Source organism: Salvelinus fontinalis, chromosome 19, assembly GCF_029448725.1.
Source record: "Salvelinus fontinalis isolate EN_2023a chromosome 19, ASM2944872v1, whole genome shotgun sequence".
Classification (NCBI taxonomy): Eukaryota; Metazoa; Chordata; class Actinopteri; order Salmoniformes; family Salmonidae; genus Salvelinus; species Salvelinus fontinalis.
In genome coordinates, this window is record NC_074683.1 from 31,446,079 (window position 1) to 31,463,320 (window position 17,242).

At 42.4% G+C, this 17,242-nt stretch overlaps 1 protein-coding gene across 2 annotated transcripts in view; it reads right to left on the reverse strand.

The window, feature by feature from the left end:
* The window catches only part of LOC129816608 (integrin beta-5-like), a 98,523-nt gene extending 81,566 nt beyond the window's left edge, over positions 1–16,957 (reverse strand). The window contains exons 1-9 of one of the 2 annotated variants that reach the window (XM_055871301.1): positions 16,286–16,957; positions 15,585–15,670; positions 14,946–15,150; positions 14,399–14,648; positions 13,361–13,529; positions 11,751–11,912; positions 9,112–9,207; positions 8,848–8,937; positions 1,262–1,396 (exon numbers count right to left, since the gene is read on the reverse strand). In XM_055871301.1, the coding sequence (XP_055727276.1) occupies positions 1,262–1,396; positions 8,848–8,937; positions 9,112–9,207; positions 11,751–11,912; positions 13,361–13,529; positions 14,399–14,648; positions 14,946–15,150; positions 15,585–15,670; positions 16,286–16,370 (1,278 nt within the window). In that variant the 5' untranslated portion in view covers positions 16,371–16,957. Of the gene's footprint in view, positions 1–1,261; positions 1,397–8,847; positions 8,938–9,111; positions 9,208–11,750; positions 11,913–13,360; positions 13,530–14,398; positions 14,649–14,945; positions 15,154–15,584; positions 15,671–16,285 lie in introns of both variants that reach the window. The other variant, XM_055871300.1, reaches the window with a different exon arrangement.
* Positions 16,958–17,242: the final 285 nt, after the last annotated feature.

Sequence of the window (17,242 nt, forward strand, 5' to 3'; positions counted from 1 at the left end):
CTGGCCTCCTCAATCACCCGAACTCAACCCAATTGAGATGGTTTGGGATGAGTTGGACCGCAGAGTGAAGGAAAAGCAGCCATCAAGTGCTCAGCATATGTGGGAACTGAAGACTGTTGGAAAAGCATTTCAGGTGAAGCTGGTTGAGAGAATGCCAAGAGTGTGCAAAGCTGTCATCAAGGAAAAGGATGGCTACTTTGAAGAATATAAAATATATTTGGATTTGTTTGTTTGTTTGTTTGTTTAAAACCTTTTTGGTTACTACATGATTCCATATGTGTTATTTCCTAGTTTTGATGTATTCACTATTATTCTACAATGTAGAAAATAGTAAAAATAAAGAAAAACCCTTGAATGAGTAGGTGTGTCCAAACTGTTGACTGGTAATGTATACTGAACAAAAATATAAAACGCAACATGAAACAATTTCAAATATTTTACTGAATTACAATTCAAAGAAGGAAATCAGTCAATTGAAATGGATTTCACATGACTGTGCAGGGGCGCAGCCATGGGTGGGCCTGGGAAGACATAGGCTCACCCACTTGAGAACCAGGTCCACGCACTGGGGAGCCAGGCCCAGCCAATCAGAATGAGTTTTTCCCCACAAAAGGGCATTATTGCAGACAGAAATACTCCTCAGCACCCACCCTCCTCAGACAATCCCGCAGGTGAAGAAGATGGATGTGGAGGTCCTGGGCTGGAGTGGTTACACGTGATCTGCGGTTGTGAGGCTGGTTGGATGTACTGCCAAATTATCTTAAACGACGTTGATCGAGAAATTAACATTAAATTATCTGGCAACAACTCTGTTGGACATTCCTGTAGTCAGCATGCCAATTTCATGCCCCCTTAAAACTTGAGACATCTGTGGCATTGTGTTGTGACAAAACTGTACATTTTAAAGTAGCCTTTTATTGTCCCCAGCACAAGGTGCACCTGTGTAATGAGCATGCTGTTCAATCAGCTTCTTGATATACCACACCTGTCAGGTGGATGGATTATCTTGGCAAAGAAGAAATGCTCACAACAGGGGTGTAAACAAATTTGTGCAGAACATTTTAGAGAAATAAGCTTTTTGTGCATATGGAACATTTCTGGGATCTTTTATTTCAGCTCATGAAAAATGGGACCAACACTTCACATGTTGCGTTTATATTTTTGTTCAGTATACATTTTTAAGATACAGACAATTTTGACTTTCCAGCTTGGCCACATAGCGAAAATCCATGGAAAGCCGGGAGGCCTATGTAAGACTCACCGTGTCTCCAATCTTGAGGTCGGCACACTTCCTGAGGCCTGGGAGAGGCTGTCCGTCCTGACAGGTGGCAGTGAAGGACAGACTGAGGTCTTCAGGTTGATCCCACACGGTCAGCTCCACCTTGGACCGGATGTTCTGGAGGGAGGACACAGACAGAGAGAGGCTTGAATAAACTCACAAAAGCATATGCCTTGAACACAAAAACACAGACCCTTATGAATAATTACTTTTGACCTTTACATCAAAGTAGTAAATGTTTGATTTATTTGAAAACAAGACAGATGGTCCACTGGTCAACTATCCAAACACAAGTCTGATCAAAGACTAATCAATAGATCACATGAGAGTTAAAGTTTCTCTGTATATTAGAGTTGGCACAAAGGTTCCCTGGTGGTTTCTATACTATTTGAATGTTACATTTAGGGTTGCAAAGGTTCGGAAACTTTCCGGTACATTTCTGGAATTTCAGGAAATGTTCCATGGGAAGTTAAGCCCGGGAATTTTGGGAATGTTGCTTAAATTCATAAAAAAAGTTAGCTGATAACAGTGAACCTTTTTTTTGTGGGATATACACAAGGCAATTCTAGGTCTTGTGGCATATTATGGTTAAAATATCCCCAATTCAATGGAATTGCAACCCTCTGCATGCACAGTGCATTCTTCCATCACATGTACAGTGCACTCTTCCATCACATGTACAGCTGATTCTCAAGATCTTGCACACTAATGAGATGCTATTGAGCCCTCACTACTACACTGTCTGAGCCAAGGACTACATGCTTTCTGGTAAGTTTTGATTACAATACTGGGTGTGGTGAATATACACTGCTCAAAAAAATAAAGGGAACACTAAAATAACACATCCTAGATCTGAATGAATGAAATATTCTTATTAAATACTTTTTTCTTTACATAGTTGAATGTGCTGACAACAAAATCACACAAAAATTATCAATGGAAATCAAATGTATCAACCCATGGAGGTCTGGATTTGGAGTCACACTCAAAATTAAAGTGGAAAACCACACTACAGGCTGATCCAACTTTGATGTAATGTCCTTAAAACAAGTCAAAATGAGGCTCAGTAGTGTGTGTGGCCTCCACGTGCCTGTATGACCTCCCTACAACGCCTGGGCATGCTCCTGATGAGGTGGCGGATGGTCTCCTGAGGGATCTCCTCCCAGACCTGGACTAAAGCATCCGCCAAATCCTGGACAGTCTGTGGTGCAACGTGGCGTTGGTGGATGGAGCGAGACATGATGTCCCAGATGTGCTCAATTGGATTCAGGTCTGGGGAACGGGCGGGCCAGTCCATAGCATCAATGCCTTCCTCTTGCAGGAACTGCTGACACACTCCAGCCACATGAGGTCTAGCATTGTCTTGCATTAGGAGGAACCCAGGGCCAACCGCACCAGCATATGGTCTCACAAGGGGTCTGAGGATCTCATCTCGGTACCTAATGGCAGTCAGGCTACCTCTGGCGAGCACATGGAGGGCTGTGCGGCCCCCCAAAGAAATGCCACCCCACACCATGACTGACCCACCGCCAAACCGGTCATGCTGGAGGATGTTGCAGGCAGCAGAACGTTCTCCACGGCGTCTCCAGACTCTGTCACGTCTGTCACATGTGCTCAGTGTGAACCTGCTTTCATCTGTGAAGAGCACAGGGCGCCAGTGGCGAATTTGCCAATCTTGGTGTTCTCTGGCAAATGCCAAACGTCCTGCACGGTGTTGGGCTGTAAGCACAACCCCCACCTGTGGACGTCGGGCCCTCATACCACCCCCATGGAGTCTGTTTCTGACCGTTTGAGCAGACACATGCACATTTGTGGCCTGCTGGAGGTCATTTTGCAGGGCTCTGGTAGTGCACCTCCTGCTCCTCCTTGCACAAAGGCGGAGGTAGCGGTCCTGCTGCTGGGTTGTTGCCCTCCTACAGCCTCCTCCACGTCTCCTGATGTACTGGCCTGTCTCCTGGTAGCGCCTCCATGCTCTGGACACTACGCTGACAGACACAGCAAACCTCCTTGGCACAGCTCGCATTGATGTGCCATCCTGGATGAGCTGCACTACCTGAGCCACTTGTGTGGGTTGTAGACTCCGTCTCATGCTACCACTAGAGTGAAAGCACCGCTAGCATTCAAAAGTGACCAAAACATCAGCCAGGAAGCATAGGAACTGAGAAGTGGTCTGTGGTCACCACCTGCAGAACCACTCCTTTATTGGGGGTGTCTTGCTAACTGCCTATAATTTCCACCTGTTGTCTATTCCATTTGCACAACAGCATGTGAAATTTATTGTCAATCAGTCTTGCTTCCTAAGTGGACAGTTTGATTTCACAGAAGTGTGATTGACTTGGAGTTACATTGTGTTGTTTAAGTGTTCCCTTTATTTTTTTGAGCAGTGTATTTTATATGACATACATTATTTTTTGTTAACTAGTAAATAGTAGCCTACAGCAAAGTGTGTTTAAATCATTTCTAACTTGTTAACAATTTCTGCTAGTTAGTTTTTGCTACCTTGTGGATTTTAGCTTGCTTGAGCCTGCTAACTGAGGAGTGTTAATTCACCTGTTTCCATACATGTTTCATTTTAAAACATTTATCTTACAAAGGAGTTGTTTAATCTAACTGCTTATTATTTTTTATTTTTTTTCCAAATGTTTTTCTAATCTTTACAGGAAAATGCCACGGGCACTATCTGATATGTGGAGATGTTTCACTCCAGCTAATGTAGAAGGAAAAGCTGTGTACATTTGCAAATACTGTGCCAAATCATATGTGAAGAATGCAGTAAAGATGCAGAATCATATGGCTAAGCGCATAAAGTTCCCTCAGCGCTCACAACAAGCAACCTCTGACAAAAGTCCCTCTACTTCTATTCGAGGTGAAAATTAGGAATCAGACATTTTTACTCAATGTCTGTTTACTCAAAATTTTTACTCATTTTTACTCAATGGAGGAACGTAGTCAGAGAAATGCTGATGAATGTCTTGCTCGAGCTGTGTATACAACTGGTTCACCCCTGATGCTCACAGGCAATGTGTATTGGAAGAGATTTCTGGATGTTCTTCGCCCAGCATACAGCCCTCCAACCAGACATGCTTTATCTACTCATTTTCTGGATGCAGAGTTCAATAGAATTCAAGTGAAGGTCAAGCAAATCATAGAGAAAGCAGACATCTCTGATGGGTGGTCGAATGTTTGTGGGCAAGGAATAACTAACTACATCATCTCCACCCCTCAACCAGAGCACAGACACAAGGGACAACAGACACACCGGTCTCTACATTGCAGATGAGCTGAAGGCAGTCATCAATGACCTTGGACCACAGCAGGTATTTCCACTGGTGACAGACAATGCTGCGAACATGAAGGCCGCTTGGTCTAAAGTGGAGGAGTCCTACCCTAATATCACACCCATTGGCTGTGCTGCTCATGCATTGAATCTGCTCCTCAAGGACATCATGGCACTGGACACAATGGATACACTCTACAAGAGAGCTAAGGAAATGGTTAGGTATGTGAAGGGTCATCAAGTTATAGCAGCAATCTACCTCACCAAGCAAAGTGAGAAGAATAAGAGCACCACATTGAAGCTGCCCAGCAACACCCATTGGGGTGGTGTTGTCATCATGTTTGACAGTCTCTTGGAGGGGAAGGAGTCTCTCCAAGAAATGGCCATATCACAGCCTGCCGATACGGACAGCCCCATCAAGAGGATCCTCCTGGATGATGTATTTTGGGAGAGAGTGGTAAGCAGCCTGAAACTCCTGAAACCTATAGCAGTAACCATTGCACGGATTGAGGGAGAAAATGCCATCCTGTCTGATGTTCATACTCTCCTTGCAGATGTAAGAGAAGAAATCCGTATTGCCCTGCCCACTTCACTGTTGCTCCAAGCAGAGGAAACTGCAGTTCTGAAATACATCAAAAAGCGTGAAGACTTCTGCCTTAAGCCCATACATGACGCAGCGTACATGTTGGACCCCAATTATGCTGGCAAGAGCATCCTGTCTGATGCAGAGATCAACAAGGCCAATGGTGTCATTACTACCGTGTCTTACAACCTTGGCCTGGATGAGGGCAAGGTTCTTGGCAGTCTGGCGAAGTACACTTCCAAGCAAGAGCTTTGGGATGGAGATGAGATATGTTGGCACGACTGCCATATTGCATCAGCCACCTGGTGGAAAGGACTTTGTGGATCTGAGGCTCTTTCCCCTGTTGCCTCCATCATCCAAATTCCACCAACATCAGCTGCCTCAGAGCGCAACACGTCCTTGTTTGGGAACACACACACACACACCAAAGCACGCAATAGGCTGACCAATACAAGGGTTGAAAAATTGGTGACCATCCGGGCAAATTTGAGGCTTTTTGAGCCTGACAACGAGCCATCCTCAACCAGGTTGGAAAGTGACAGTGAAGATGAGGCCTCAGAGTCTGATGTTAAAGAGGTGGACATTGAGGAGGTCCAGGGAGAAGACATGGAAGCCTGAGAGGAAAACAACCAAAGCTTTAGTTTCTAGACTATCATTTTACAGATGTATGTTGAAAACGTTTTTTGGGAGATGCGATGGATCATTGGGAATCATTCAATATTCCCTTTCTTTGTTGTTCAGTGAAATCATCCCATGTGAAGAGTCAACTCATTTAATTAAAGTTAAATTCGTAACTAAATTGTTTTTTTAATTTCTATTGGAAGGATTTAATAATTTGCAATTATGTCTACTTATGATAAGGTGAAAGGTTTATGTCTCTGTCTTCATATGATATGGTAAATATATCCAATGCAAAAAAACATCTACATTTGTAACGGCTTTCGTCTTCCTCCTCGTCTGAGGAGGAGAAATTAGAAGGATCGGAGGACCAATGTGCAGCGTGGTAATTGTTCACCTTGATTTATTAAAAGTGAACACTCAAAATACAAAAAACAACAAATGTGAAAAAACCGAAACAGTTCTGTCTGGTGCAGACACAAGAAGACTGAAGACAACCACCCACAAAACCCAACACAAAACAGGCTACCTAAATTTGGTTCCCAATCAGAGACAACACAAAACACCTGCCTAAAACACCTGCCAAACACAGAAATAGGAAAACACAGAAATACACACATAGACTGCCCACCCCAACTCACGCCCTGACTATACTAAATAAAGACAAAACAAAGGAAATAAAGGTCAGAACGTGACAACATTTAAATGGTATTAATATTAATTCCCATATATTCCCGTTAATTCCCACGGGAAGTTTCCACCCCTGAATATTTCCCAAAATGTGCAACCCTAGTTACATTCTTCCAGTACCCCTGGCACCGGATCCACTCAGAAACACCACCACTCAGCATTTTATAATGAAACCAGTAAGAGCCTGTAATCCAATCTGTTTCTGTTAGCAGTTGGGATGGAAAAGAGAGAAACATGGAGAATAGGAGAGAGAATAAAATTCCTTGGTTAGCAAAGGTTTATAATGGTTTATTCTGTCTTTTATGATCCTACCCCACAGTGGTTCGGTTGGCATGGATACGGAGTGTGTGTACAATAGCGTGGCTTTTCCGCTACGTGCCAGCCGTGTCTGTATTTTACGAGAGTATGTGTTCTCTCCAACGCATCACAGCTACAGAACTGTGACAGGAGTGTTATCAGAACCACGCCAGGCTGGCATATACCCATGACTGATTGAACCATGCCTGACTGACAGACAGATAGCCATGATTGATCTCTGCCTTGCTTTGGCCTATATTGGGAAAAGAACACAATGAACTGAGAATGACTTTTTCTTCTCTGATAACAAAATGTGTTGAAATAGCTAAATTGCTTTTGCATTGAAACCGCACCACCCTCAATAAAGACCGTGCTACGAAGCCAAAGTTGTGGTATCTTGATAAGTGAATAGATGTACAGAATATAGGCAACACTTTGCTCGTTGGTGGTCATCCATATTTGACATTCTCAACACTTTGTTTGCCATAATTAGCAGTTCTAGAATCAACTCTTGTGGACTTAACTATGCAAAAACAAGTTGTTCCTCTCAATCACAGAAAGTAAAAAAGCTTGACTGACAAAAATGACACGGCTTGATTGGAATTGTTTTTAAGGAAAACTTGACTAAAACAAGAAAATATATTCAAAATACACAGAGAAAGACATTATTTCCTCCCTTAAATGTTGTTTCCTCTCAACTAGTACAAAAGAGTGAATTATTTACAGTAACTGCCTTCCTGCAGCACATTAAAGACACAATCTGTCATTTCAACAGCCTGAATGCCACTTTGTTTGGTAAGCTGAGAAATGGGGCTGGGGCAATGTAGCTTAACCACTCAAATCAGACTGGCTTTAAGATCCCTTCTATGGCCAAACAGGAACCACAGTGGCAAAGTAGATATACGGTGACCTAGAGTCAGGTTTTAGTCAACAAACCACAGCACAATAATACAAGATCGAAGGAGGATGGATGATTTGAGAATGGATTAGGAGATTGTCTGCTATGACAATCATAAACATTAACGTCAAATTATAATTCAAGATCATTAGAGGCCCCGGCTTAACTTTGGTATAATGAAGATTATAGATTTAGCATGACCCATCAATTAGTGATGGCCCTCAGACAATCATGGTCACCTAATAATCCCCAGTTTACAATTGGCTCATTCATCCCCCTCCTCTCCCCTGTAACTATTCCCCAGGTCGTTGCTGCAAATGAGAACGTGTTCTCAGTCAACTTACCTGGTAAAATAACGGTAAAATAAAAAAATAAATAAAATAAATAGTGTGGTGGGGATTTAAATCTCTGGTCTTATTTTTTCCATAAATGTGTCGTTTCTTGTTCCATACAAACAAGGGAAAATGAAATTACAATTCTAAACAAGGACAAGATGCACATCTCCTAGCACACCAGTCTGTTGCCGTTTTTCCAGCATAGCAGTGACCTCAATTAGAACCATCTCAGCAATGTTGCCAGGACAAATATTTCTCAACCTTATGAAAAACTAAATCTGCTGCACAATGAGTTTCTCTTCTGTCCCTCAAATTGACTCCTTGGATTAAAATACACAATAATTAAAAAATACACAAGAATGTGGATGCCTTTCAGCCCTTAAAGAACCCCTTTCAGCCCCTTCCAGAATCCTTCCTTCAAAGTACTGGAATGCTGGAATCTATTTCCTGTGTGGTGGACTGGGGAGTAACAGGAGGGTCTCAGTCTTGGGATTTGGGCCATAAACCTGCTTCTTGTTTTGTGACCATAAAGTGCTAGACTAGTGCAGAGTTACAGACACAGGGCTGTAGCGTGTGACAGAAGTAAACCCCCAGAACCCCACACTAAATAGAAGGGCTGGGTGAGGGTATCCATCTCTAATGTTAAAACATGAACATTCAATACTTCCTCTTCTCCTCTAGAGACCAGGGTCATGTTCAGTAGGGCACAAAAAGGAAAAACGACAAGTTCAGGGAATACCTGTCATCTTCCCTCAGTTTCAAAATGTTTTCAACCAACATCCGTTTCAAAAGAGGACAGCCGAAACCCTCTTTTCTTCTAAAGCACACACAATCTGTGCTGCAAATGGAAGAGAACCCTCCTTTACTTACATTGTAGGCGTTAACAATGAGTTGTATGATGTTCTTGGAGTCCTGATCCAGAATCTCCACTGTGGTTCCAGGTATCAGTGCTGTAAAATTCTGCATAAACACAAGATAGGAGAAATGTTATTAAATAAACAAATATTTGCAGGAATTCACACAATAAAAGGCCCCTATACATACCAAACTGTACACACCAAACAGTACACACCATAAACACCAAACACACAGCTAATCTCAATACTGAACATACAATTCAATAAAAAAATATACCTTGTAAATGACATAGAGCCTTTTTGTCACAGCGAAGATGAGATAGATGTTGTTTGCAGCCAGCTTCTCTCCCAGTAGAGCCAGAGAGGGGTAGTCCTACAGAGACATGGATACATAGAAACATCTTATGTTAGAGGCATTTCTAAAGTTCTCCATAGTTTAGCTTCCATCTCACCCCGTCAGGAAGTTAGTGAAGAGAAGCGATTGCTCCCCTGATTCCAGTGTAGTGTTTACGTTAGAGTCCCCTGACATTTCCTTTCTCACCAGCAGAAAGGACAAAGAACACTGAAGTGGTTTAGACCTATGAATTTACACTAGAGTTGTGCATTAAATGTGAATCCTAACTTCCACTTAAGTCATATGTTCGCTATAGTCAAGGTATAAATGAGTGAAAATGTTTAAGCATTGAATAAATAATCACTTTCTAGGGAGTTTTTCCTAGCCACCGTGCTTCTACACTTGCATTACTAGCTGTTTGGGGTTTTAGGCTGGGTTTCTGTACAGCACTTCGAGATATTAGCTGATGTACGAAGGGCTATATAAAATAAACTTGATTGATTGATTGACTTTCTCACAATCAGATTTGAGATTTTTGGCTTCAGTAAGTCTTTATCATTGTGTACATCCAAATCAATCAACAGTGAGATTTACACTTGAAATGGACCGTGACAAACATTTGCCTCTGCACCTTCTCCAGTTCAACGGTTTCCCTGAAAAACAGAGCTCTGTTCTAGGAAGTGTGTATTCCTTTCGTCCCACAATCAGATGAGAGAGGAGAAACCTACTTAGCCTGTTGCTGAGGATCCACGGATGGGGAATTCTTTGGATTTGTGTTGGAGTACCTCCACTGAACTTAATGCGATCAGATGTAACATGACTACAATGCCCAGAGCATCCAATGACACAGAGCAAATAACTATAGAAACATTTAGCGATTCCGGGAGAAACCACCAGAATATCAGAATACTTTTATTCACTTAGCCAATTTTCATATTATTGAGTTGGATTGATTGAAATTCACATGATGTTAATTATGTGTTCATTGCATTAGCTCTTTGGACAAATAGCTATATCTATGTAAACTCAAACTGTGTGCATAAATATATCTTTGTTTAAATTAAACTAAATGAAAAAAATTATAATCTGCTTAGCATGGCTTTTAGAATTTCTTTATGTTCTCGCTCAAGACATTTAACATTATAGTAATTTAGCAGACGCTCTTATCCACAGCATTATCGTACTTGTCCCCTGTGGGAATCGAACCCACAACGCCGGCGTTACATTGCCATGCTCGACCAACTGGACCATTGCTGAGCTCTCAGCCTAACTTGTCTAAATTGACCTTTCCCTGAGATAATTACAGCTTTTAACTTGCACTTCCTGTGGCTGTCCGGAGATAAGCAGCTGCAATAAGACATGAAGTGAGTTCCCAATAAAGTAAGCAGGAGTTCCAGTGGAAGCAGAGCCAGGCAGACTCAGCAAACCAGTATACTTCAAAGAATACACTGCATTCTTCCTCTTAGAAACATAGCTCAGCCCTGGTCGTCAAAGAATCAAACCAGCAGCGGAAAATGCGCCTGAGAAGTTATCTTTACCTCATAGCAAAGCAAACCAAAGTCCATTCTTGAGAGGTGCCACTTGAGTAGAGAATTTCAATATCCATTGAATAACACAAGCAATATATCACAATGGCAATGTGGATAATAACCATATTATAATGATGTCAGTGATGTTGTAGCACTATAGTAACCATGTTATAATGATGTCAGTGGTGTTATAGCACTATTGTAACCATGTTACAATGACATCAATGATGTTCTAGCTCGAGAGTAACCATGTTATAATGATGTCAGTGGTGTTATAGTTCAAGAGTAACCATGTTATAATGATGTCAGTGATGTTACAGCTCGAGAGTAACCATGTTATAATGATGTCAGTGGTGTTATAGTTCGAGAGTAACCATGTTATAATGATGTGAGTAATGTTATAGCTCGAGAGTAACCATGTTATAATGATGTCAGTGGTGTTATAGCACTATAGTAACCATGTTATAATGATGTCAGTGGTGTTATAGCACTATAGTAACCATGTTACAATGACGTCAATGATGTTCTAGCTCGAGAGTAACCATGTTATAATGTCAGTAATGTTACAGCTCTAGAGTAACCATGTTATAATGATGTCAGTGATGTTACAGCTCGAGAGTAACCATGTTATAATGATGTCAGTGATGTTACAGCTCTAGAGTAACCATGTTATAATGATGTCAGTGATGTTACAGCTCAAGAGTAACCATGATATAATGATGTCAGTGATGTTACAGCTTGAGAGTAACCATGTTATAATGATGTCAGTGATGTTACAGCTCTAGAGTAACCATGTTATATGACGTCAGTGATGTTACAGCTTGAGAGTAACCATGTTATAATGATGTCAGTGATGTTACAGCTCGAGAGTAACCATGTTATAATGATGTCAGTGATGTTATAGCTCTATAGTAACCATATTATGGTGTCAGTGATGCTATATCGCTATAGTAACCATGTTATAATGATGTCAGTGATGCTATAGCTCTATAGTAACCATGTTATAATGACAGTGATGTTATAGCTCTATGGTAACCATGACTCTTGTCTTACCATGTTGGTGGAGCCACTGTACTCATTCTTCTCATTCATGTGGCACTCCCCATCATGGGGCTGGACCAGCCCCCCCAGCTTACCGTCCAAGGCCAGGTGAGGCACATCGTCTGTGGCAAACACCAGCAGGTGGAAGGCCTCCTTCCTCCAGCCTATCCTCTCCTGCACAGGGGAAAAGAGATGGTCACATCACTGAAAGTGACACCTAACTGGGGTCTAAATTAGTCCCCTCCATTAGTCCCCTCCATAGTAGGCTATGTATAAATGCACAGGGGATAAGTCCATGAGATCAAAACAGATGTGAACATGCAGGCTTAATAACAAAAAAGAGGCGTGTTCCTCAACTGATCCTAGACAGTTATTGGGAAATTGTTTATGGAATTTATTTGAGATATAACTGTTCTATAAAGAGTTTGTAAAAGACCTTGGCACAACAACACAAACTCTCAGCTATACAGAGAGTAACAGTTCCAGACCCTATAAAACAATATCACTTCACTAAGACCAGGAAAGGAAAACCCTATCACTTTCCACCAGCTTGATATCCACTGACCCACAGATAAACAAGGAGAGTAACACAAGTGTTTTATCCAGAACAAGGCCATTGTCAACAGGAAGCAGAGGCCAACAAAAGAGTACAGAAGCAGAGAGCGCATTAGTCTCAACACACTGATGAGTAATGGCATGACACTAAACAAACCTGACCTTTCACCAGTGTGTAGGTATATAAAGGCACCCATGTGACGCCCAGCTCAGTACATTATGTGCCACAGTATACAATAGAAAGAGATGTGAGTTGGCATACAGAGTCTTTTTGAATAACATGCTAGCATGCTAGATACATTCCTGTCATATTCAGCTATGCCATACTTTGAATGTGTTTTGGCTTAAGTTGTAGTTCAGCATGTGAGACAGCATGTGGGACATGTTACCATGCCCATTTGCTATTTACGTTCCTTGAAGGGAACCCCTTGTTTGTTTTTTTACAGGGGAACAAAGAGGCACATATAGCTGAATATTCTTCAATTGGTCAACAATTCAAATTATTCATCATTCACAGTAAGTGAAACAAAGATATCAAAAAGGTTTTGACCAACCACCAAATCCAAGGTGCTACACCCAATTACATGGTAGAGCTGGGAGGGAAGACATTCTCTTCCAGTAAAAACAATTAACTCCTGTTCAGACAACAGCCCAACACTGGGATATGACTGGGCCTGTTTCTCTGTTAGTGAGTCAGTTATCTCCTTATTTAAACAGCTGCACCAGACTACAATTCCTGTTCAACCCCCTGGTCAATAGTGTTAGTGACTTGGGTTTATTAGGCCAACAGTGAAACAAACTAACCAGGAACAGGAAGGAGCTACCTAGACTTGTCCCAAGAAAAAATGCTCATTTTAGTTTTCCATTGTGTGTGCCAATGAACACTACCAGGGCCTAAATACATCATGTCTGCCTGACTGACAGCTCACAGGGAAAAAACTAAAATGACTTAACGTACAGCAGACCTGGTCCTGATTGGTTAGGGTTAGGTCAGGGTTAAGGTTAGGGTTACAGGTTGACATGCCAGTCAGTCACGTCCCTTTAGTTGCACCATGGCCTCAGCTCACCTTACAGACGGCAGCCTGCAGGATGGCATCGAAGCCTCCCTCCGGAGCGTCTCTGTTGCGAGACACCATCTGTTTCTGTACTTCCTCGTTGAAGCGATCCACTTTGTCAGTCAAGGAGAGGAGGTGGCGAAACCCGAAGGAGGGGACACAGCTGGGGAACAGTTTGTATCTGTGGAGAGAGAAAGGTTTAAATAAAATGTTTAACTACATAGAGGATGCTATGCATGTAACAGACCTGGCATTGTTTTTCTGCGTTCGATTGAGCTCGTCTGTCCCAAACGGAACCAATTAAATGGTCCCAAAAGTGCCAACCTTGCCCATCTGGCACATCCACACAGGCTCTCCTTCAGGCAAACTATTTGAAATACTGTTTCAACCTAGGTCTGTTGGCTACATTGAGGATGTGTACGTAATGTAAATAAAACAGTTTCCCCAAGAGGAAGACCTCGGGGACATTCTAACACACCCTTCATCCTGGAGGAAACACAGATCCTGAATTTGAGTCATTTGTATAGCTTGTTTTTGCAAGGGGGAGAGGGCAGGGCTGTGTTAAGGAAGAGAGGCCCAGATGTTATGATCTGTCCTCTGCCCCTTTAATGTTTTCCAGCAGTACTGGCTCTTTGACTGCGACACACAAAGTCCACACGCAGGACCCAGGGAATAACCTAGCTGGGAAGTGATGTGTGATGATGTCAGTAAGTTAGTGCAGCGGTATCTCACCTCCGGGGAAAATGTGGTGTGTGTGTGATGTGTGGCTGCTTTTCAACCTCTATGTTTTATTCTGTTTCCTTTCAGCCTGCCATCATCATCCACAACAAGCCTCAGCATCACTAACCCTACAGTATGAGGACAGTGTCCATTTTGTGTCCGTTGGTGACAGTTTCTTAGTAAAATAGAAATCTGCACTTGCACAGCAAAAACCAGTCACAACATGGACCCAAAATTAAACTGCAATCCTCATTTTTGATTCTCAATCCTACACCCAAACCCATGACCATGCTACTGTCAGTAGCAGTAGTGCCCTTTCTGAGTCCTCACCCATTGCAGGGGTTGTCCTGGTACTTGCGGGCCGTGTAGGAGAAGGGGGACATGTTCTTGTCGACAAAGGATCCGAAGCCCAGTCTAAAGTTGCTGGTGAGTTTCCTCATCTCATCAGCCAGTTTGGTGCCCAGGTTCCTGATGGTGTCCAGGTCGTCCTTCATGGACAGAGACAGGTCCATCAGGTAGTACAGGTCCACTGGGTAGTCCTCCACTTGACGCACCTGCACTTTGAACGATGTCTGGTCACCTTGTGGGAGGGGATATGGATAACGTGCCATTGCTTTAGTAGGCTGACAAATCAATCAGCACACAAACTGTTCTGCTAGGTTGTCTTTTAACGTTTTCAATATGATATTTTCTTCTACATACAGCTCAGGACTCTCCAAATCCTTAGGTTCAAACTCTGTTGCCTTGGCAGCACATTGTGGTCTGATATGGTGAACTAGGCTTACCTTATATTGCATGTAAAGTAGGTAATTTCTACTGTTTTCATGCCATACATGAAACAAACAAACGGACTACTAGGCTAGGAATGGAGGATCACCTGGTCGGAGACTGAGGGAGATCTTCTGGGGCATGATCTGGATGACATCATACTGGGTAGGCCCGGAGCCTTTGGAGCTGAGGGGTTCGCTCTTCACTACCGTGGTGCTGCTACTGGGACTCTCCATATGACGGGCTTCACAGCCCCTCTTCTGCAGGTTCTGACGCAGGTCACACCGCGACGTCAGGGTCCTCGCACTGCCAAACTTCTGACGGAAGAACAAAACAAATAGCGCCTGTCATCCAGTGGAGTTTGTACACACTGGTCTGACTCAGCCCTTGCTTCAGTTGAGTATGGTAAGGGTAAATAGAGGAGGGGGGAATATTTTATCTTATTCTTTTAGTTCTAGGTCCTTCATAACAGGAGGTATGTAGACACTCCACTATAAACAGAGATCAACAATGGTTCCAGAACTGCACTGGTACACTGACATGTTTTGCCTCTTTGAAACAACATGCCATCATCACTCCTGAGTTTATAGAATATTACACAACCATATGAGAGTCCTCACCTCACTCACACTCAGCCAGCTATTGGGTTCAGTATGTCACATTTAGAAATGTAGTGTGAGGATTACTACTGTCACCACGTGGTGCATCATAAACCCAACAAGTTGGAGGAATGTGGCACGTGCCCTACCTCTTGCGCACACCAGGCACAGCTTGGATGGATGATGAGGCATTCTTCACAAGACATAGCGCTGCCACTCATACACACATTCAGACCTGAAAGTAGAAAAAGTCAAAGTAACCAACATTGTTCCAGAGATTCTATTTGATCATTCATGACATTTGATTACCAGCCAACGAAACTCAGGACATATGTAATACAGTCACAGCCTAATAAACGATGTAATGCAATAGCCTACTATTTGACACATTACATTCAGTTTGATTCGTGCTAAAGCGCGCAGGTAGGATATGGCAAATCACAATTTAGTCTTGAATTATTTCTTACACGTCAGAGTGAAACATAGACCTTTGAAGCGATTAAATAACTATAACTGATGACCTCCGTTTATAAATAGTCTATATAATTCAAATACATATGATTTATACTTCAATGCAACATGACAATAATCTCAAACATTTCAAAGAGAAAGACTGATAACTAAATAACGTTGTTACCCTTTTGTGGTTTTGTAGTGTATATGGCAACATTGTTGCAGGATATTTGCGGCTACTGTAACAACTGGCCAGATGTTAATACACGTATCGTGCGATTGCCTTCTAAAACGAAAACTAGTCAGCACTTTCCCGTGGAATACTGCCAGTATAGGCCATTACAAGACAAGTTTCGCGAAAACTGGGTATCAAAGCATTTAAGAAAAACGTTCTTACCTTGTGCAACATTGTGAATAAATATTTCCAGAATCATGCAGCCAAGAGCTGTACGGTACAACTGCCGCCACGGGTTCCACATCATTTCCTCGTATTGGAACGTTATTCAAAAGTCTCGTTTCGATAAGTTTTCTGGGACGTTTGTGGCACTAAAGTCTACAGTCGAACCTTTCGATAGATCCACGTTCTGTCCTCCCCGTCGGTGCAGAGTAGTGAACAAGTCTTTGTCACATTTAAACTCCAGCAAAGCGAATTGGGCCAATAATGTTACGCGGCCTCTAAACAAACATTACAATTCATTGTCCCTCAGAAGTATTCCACATAACAGAAACAAAACAATATTTTTTAAATGCTGGGTTCAGAGTCAAGAGCTGTGATTTTTGCAAATAGTTATGCAGAGCCAGCCTATCATGTTGTCCGTAGTTCACCCATAGCCGACATCCCTGGTTCTTGTTTTCCAATACTTTTCCATCGGTTATAAACCCGTATTTGGTGTGTAACAATTCCCTTGATAAAGTGAAACGTAGGTACAAGTTTGGCCTAAATGTAGAATAGAATTCCAGCTCACTAGAATAGCTTACCCCTTACCTAACAAGTTTGTTCTTCAGTCCCCTGCTGTGATCAACGCGTTGCCAGTTAGAGTCTCCGCCCACTTGCCGCTGGTGGGTTGAGTCTCCGCCAATTTCCAAATGGGGGGGGGGGGGGGGGGGTATCCGTTAACCCTTTTCTTTGTTTACCATTTCACAGATGACTTAACATGATGACCACACCAGCTCGCGTTGTCCATCTCCATCAGACTCGCGCAGGACACAGGTTGAAATATCAACACGAACTCTGAACCAGCTATATTATTTTGGACAGGTCGAAACATTTATGGACATTTAGCCAGCTAGCTTGCTGTTGCTAGCTAATTTGTCCTTGAATATAAACATTGGGCTGTTATTTTACCTAAAATTT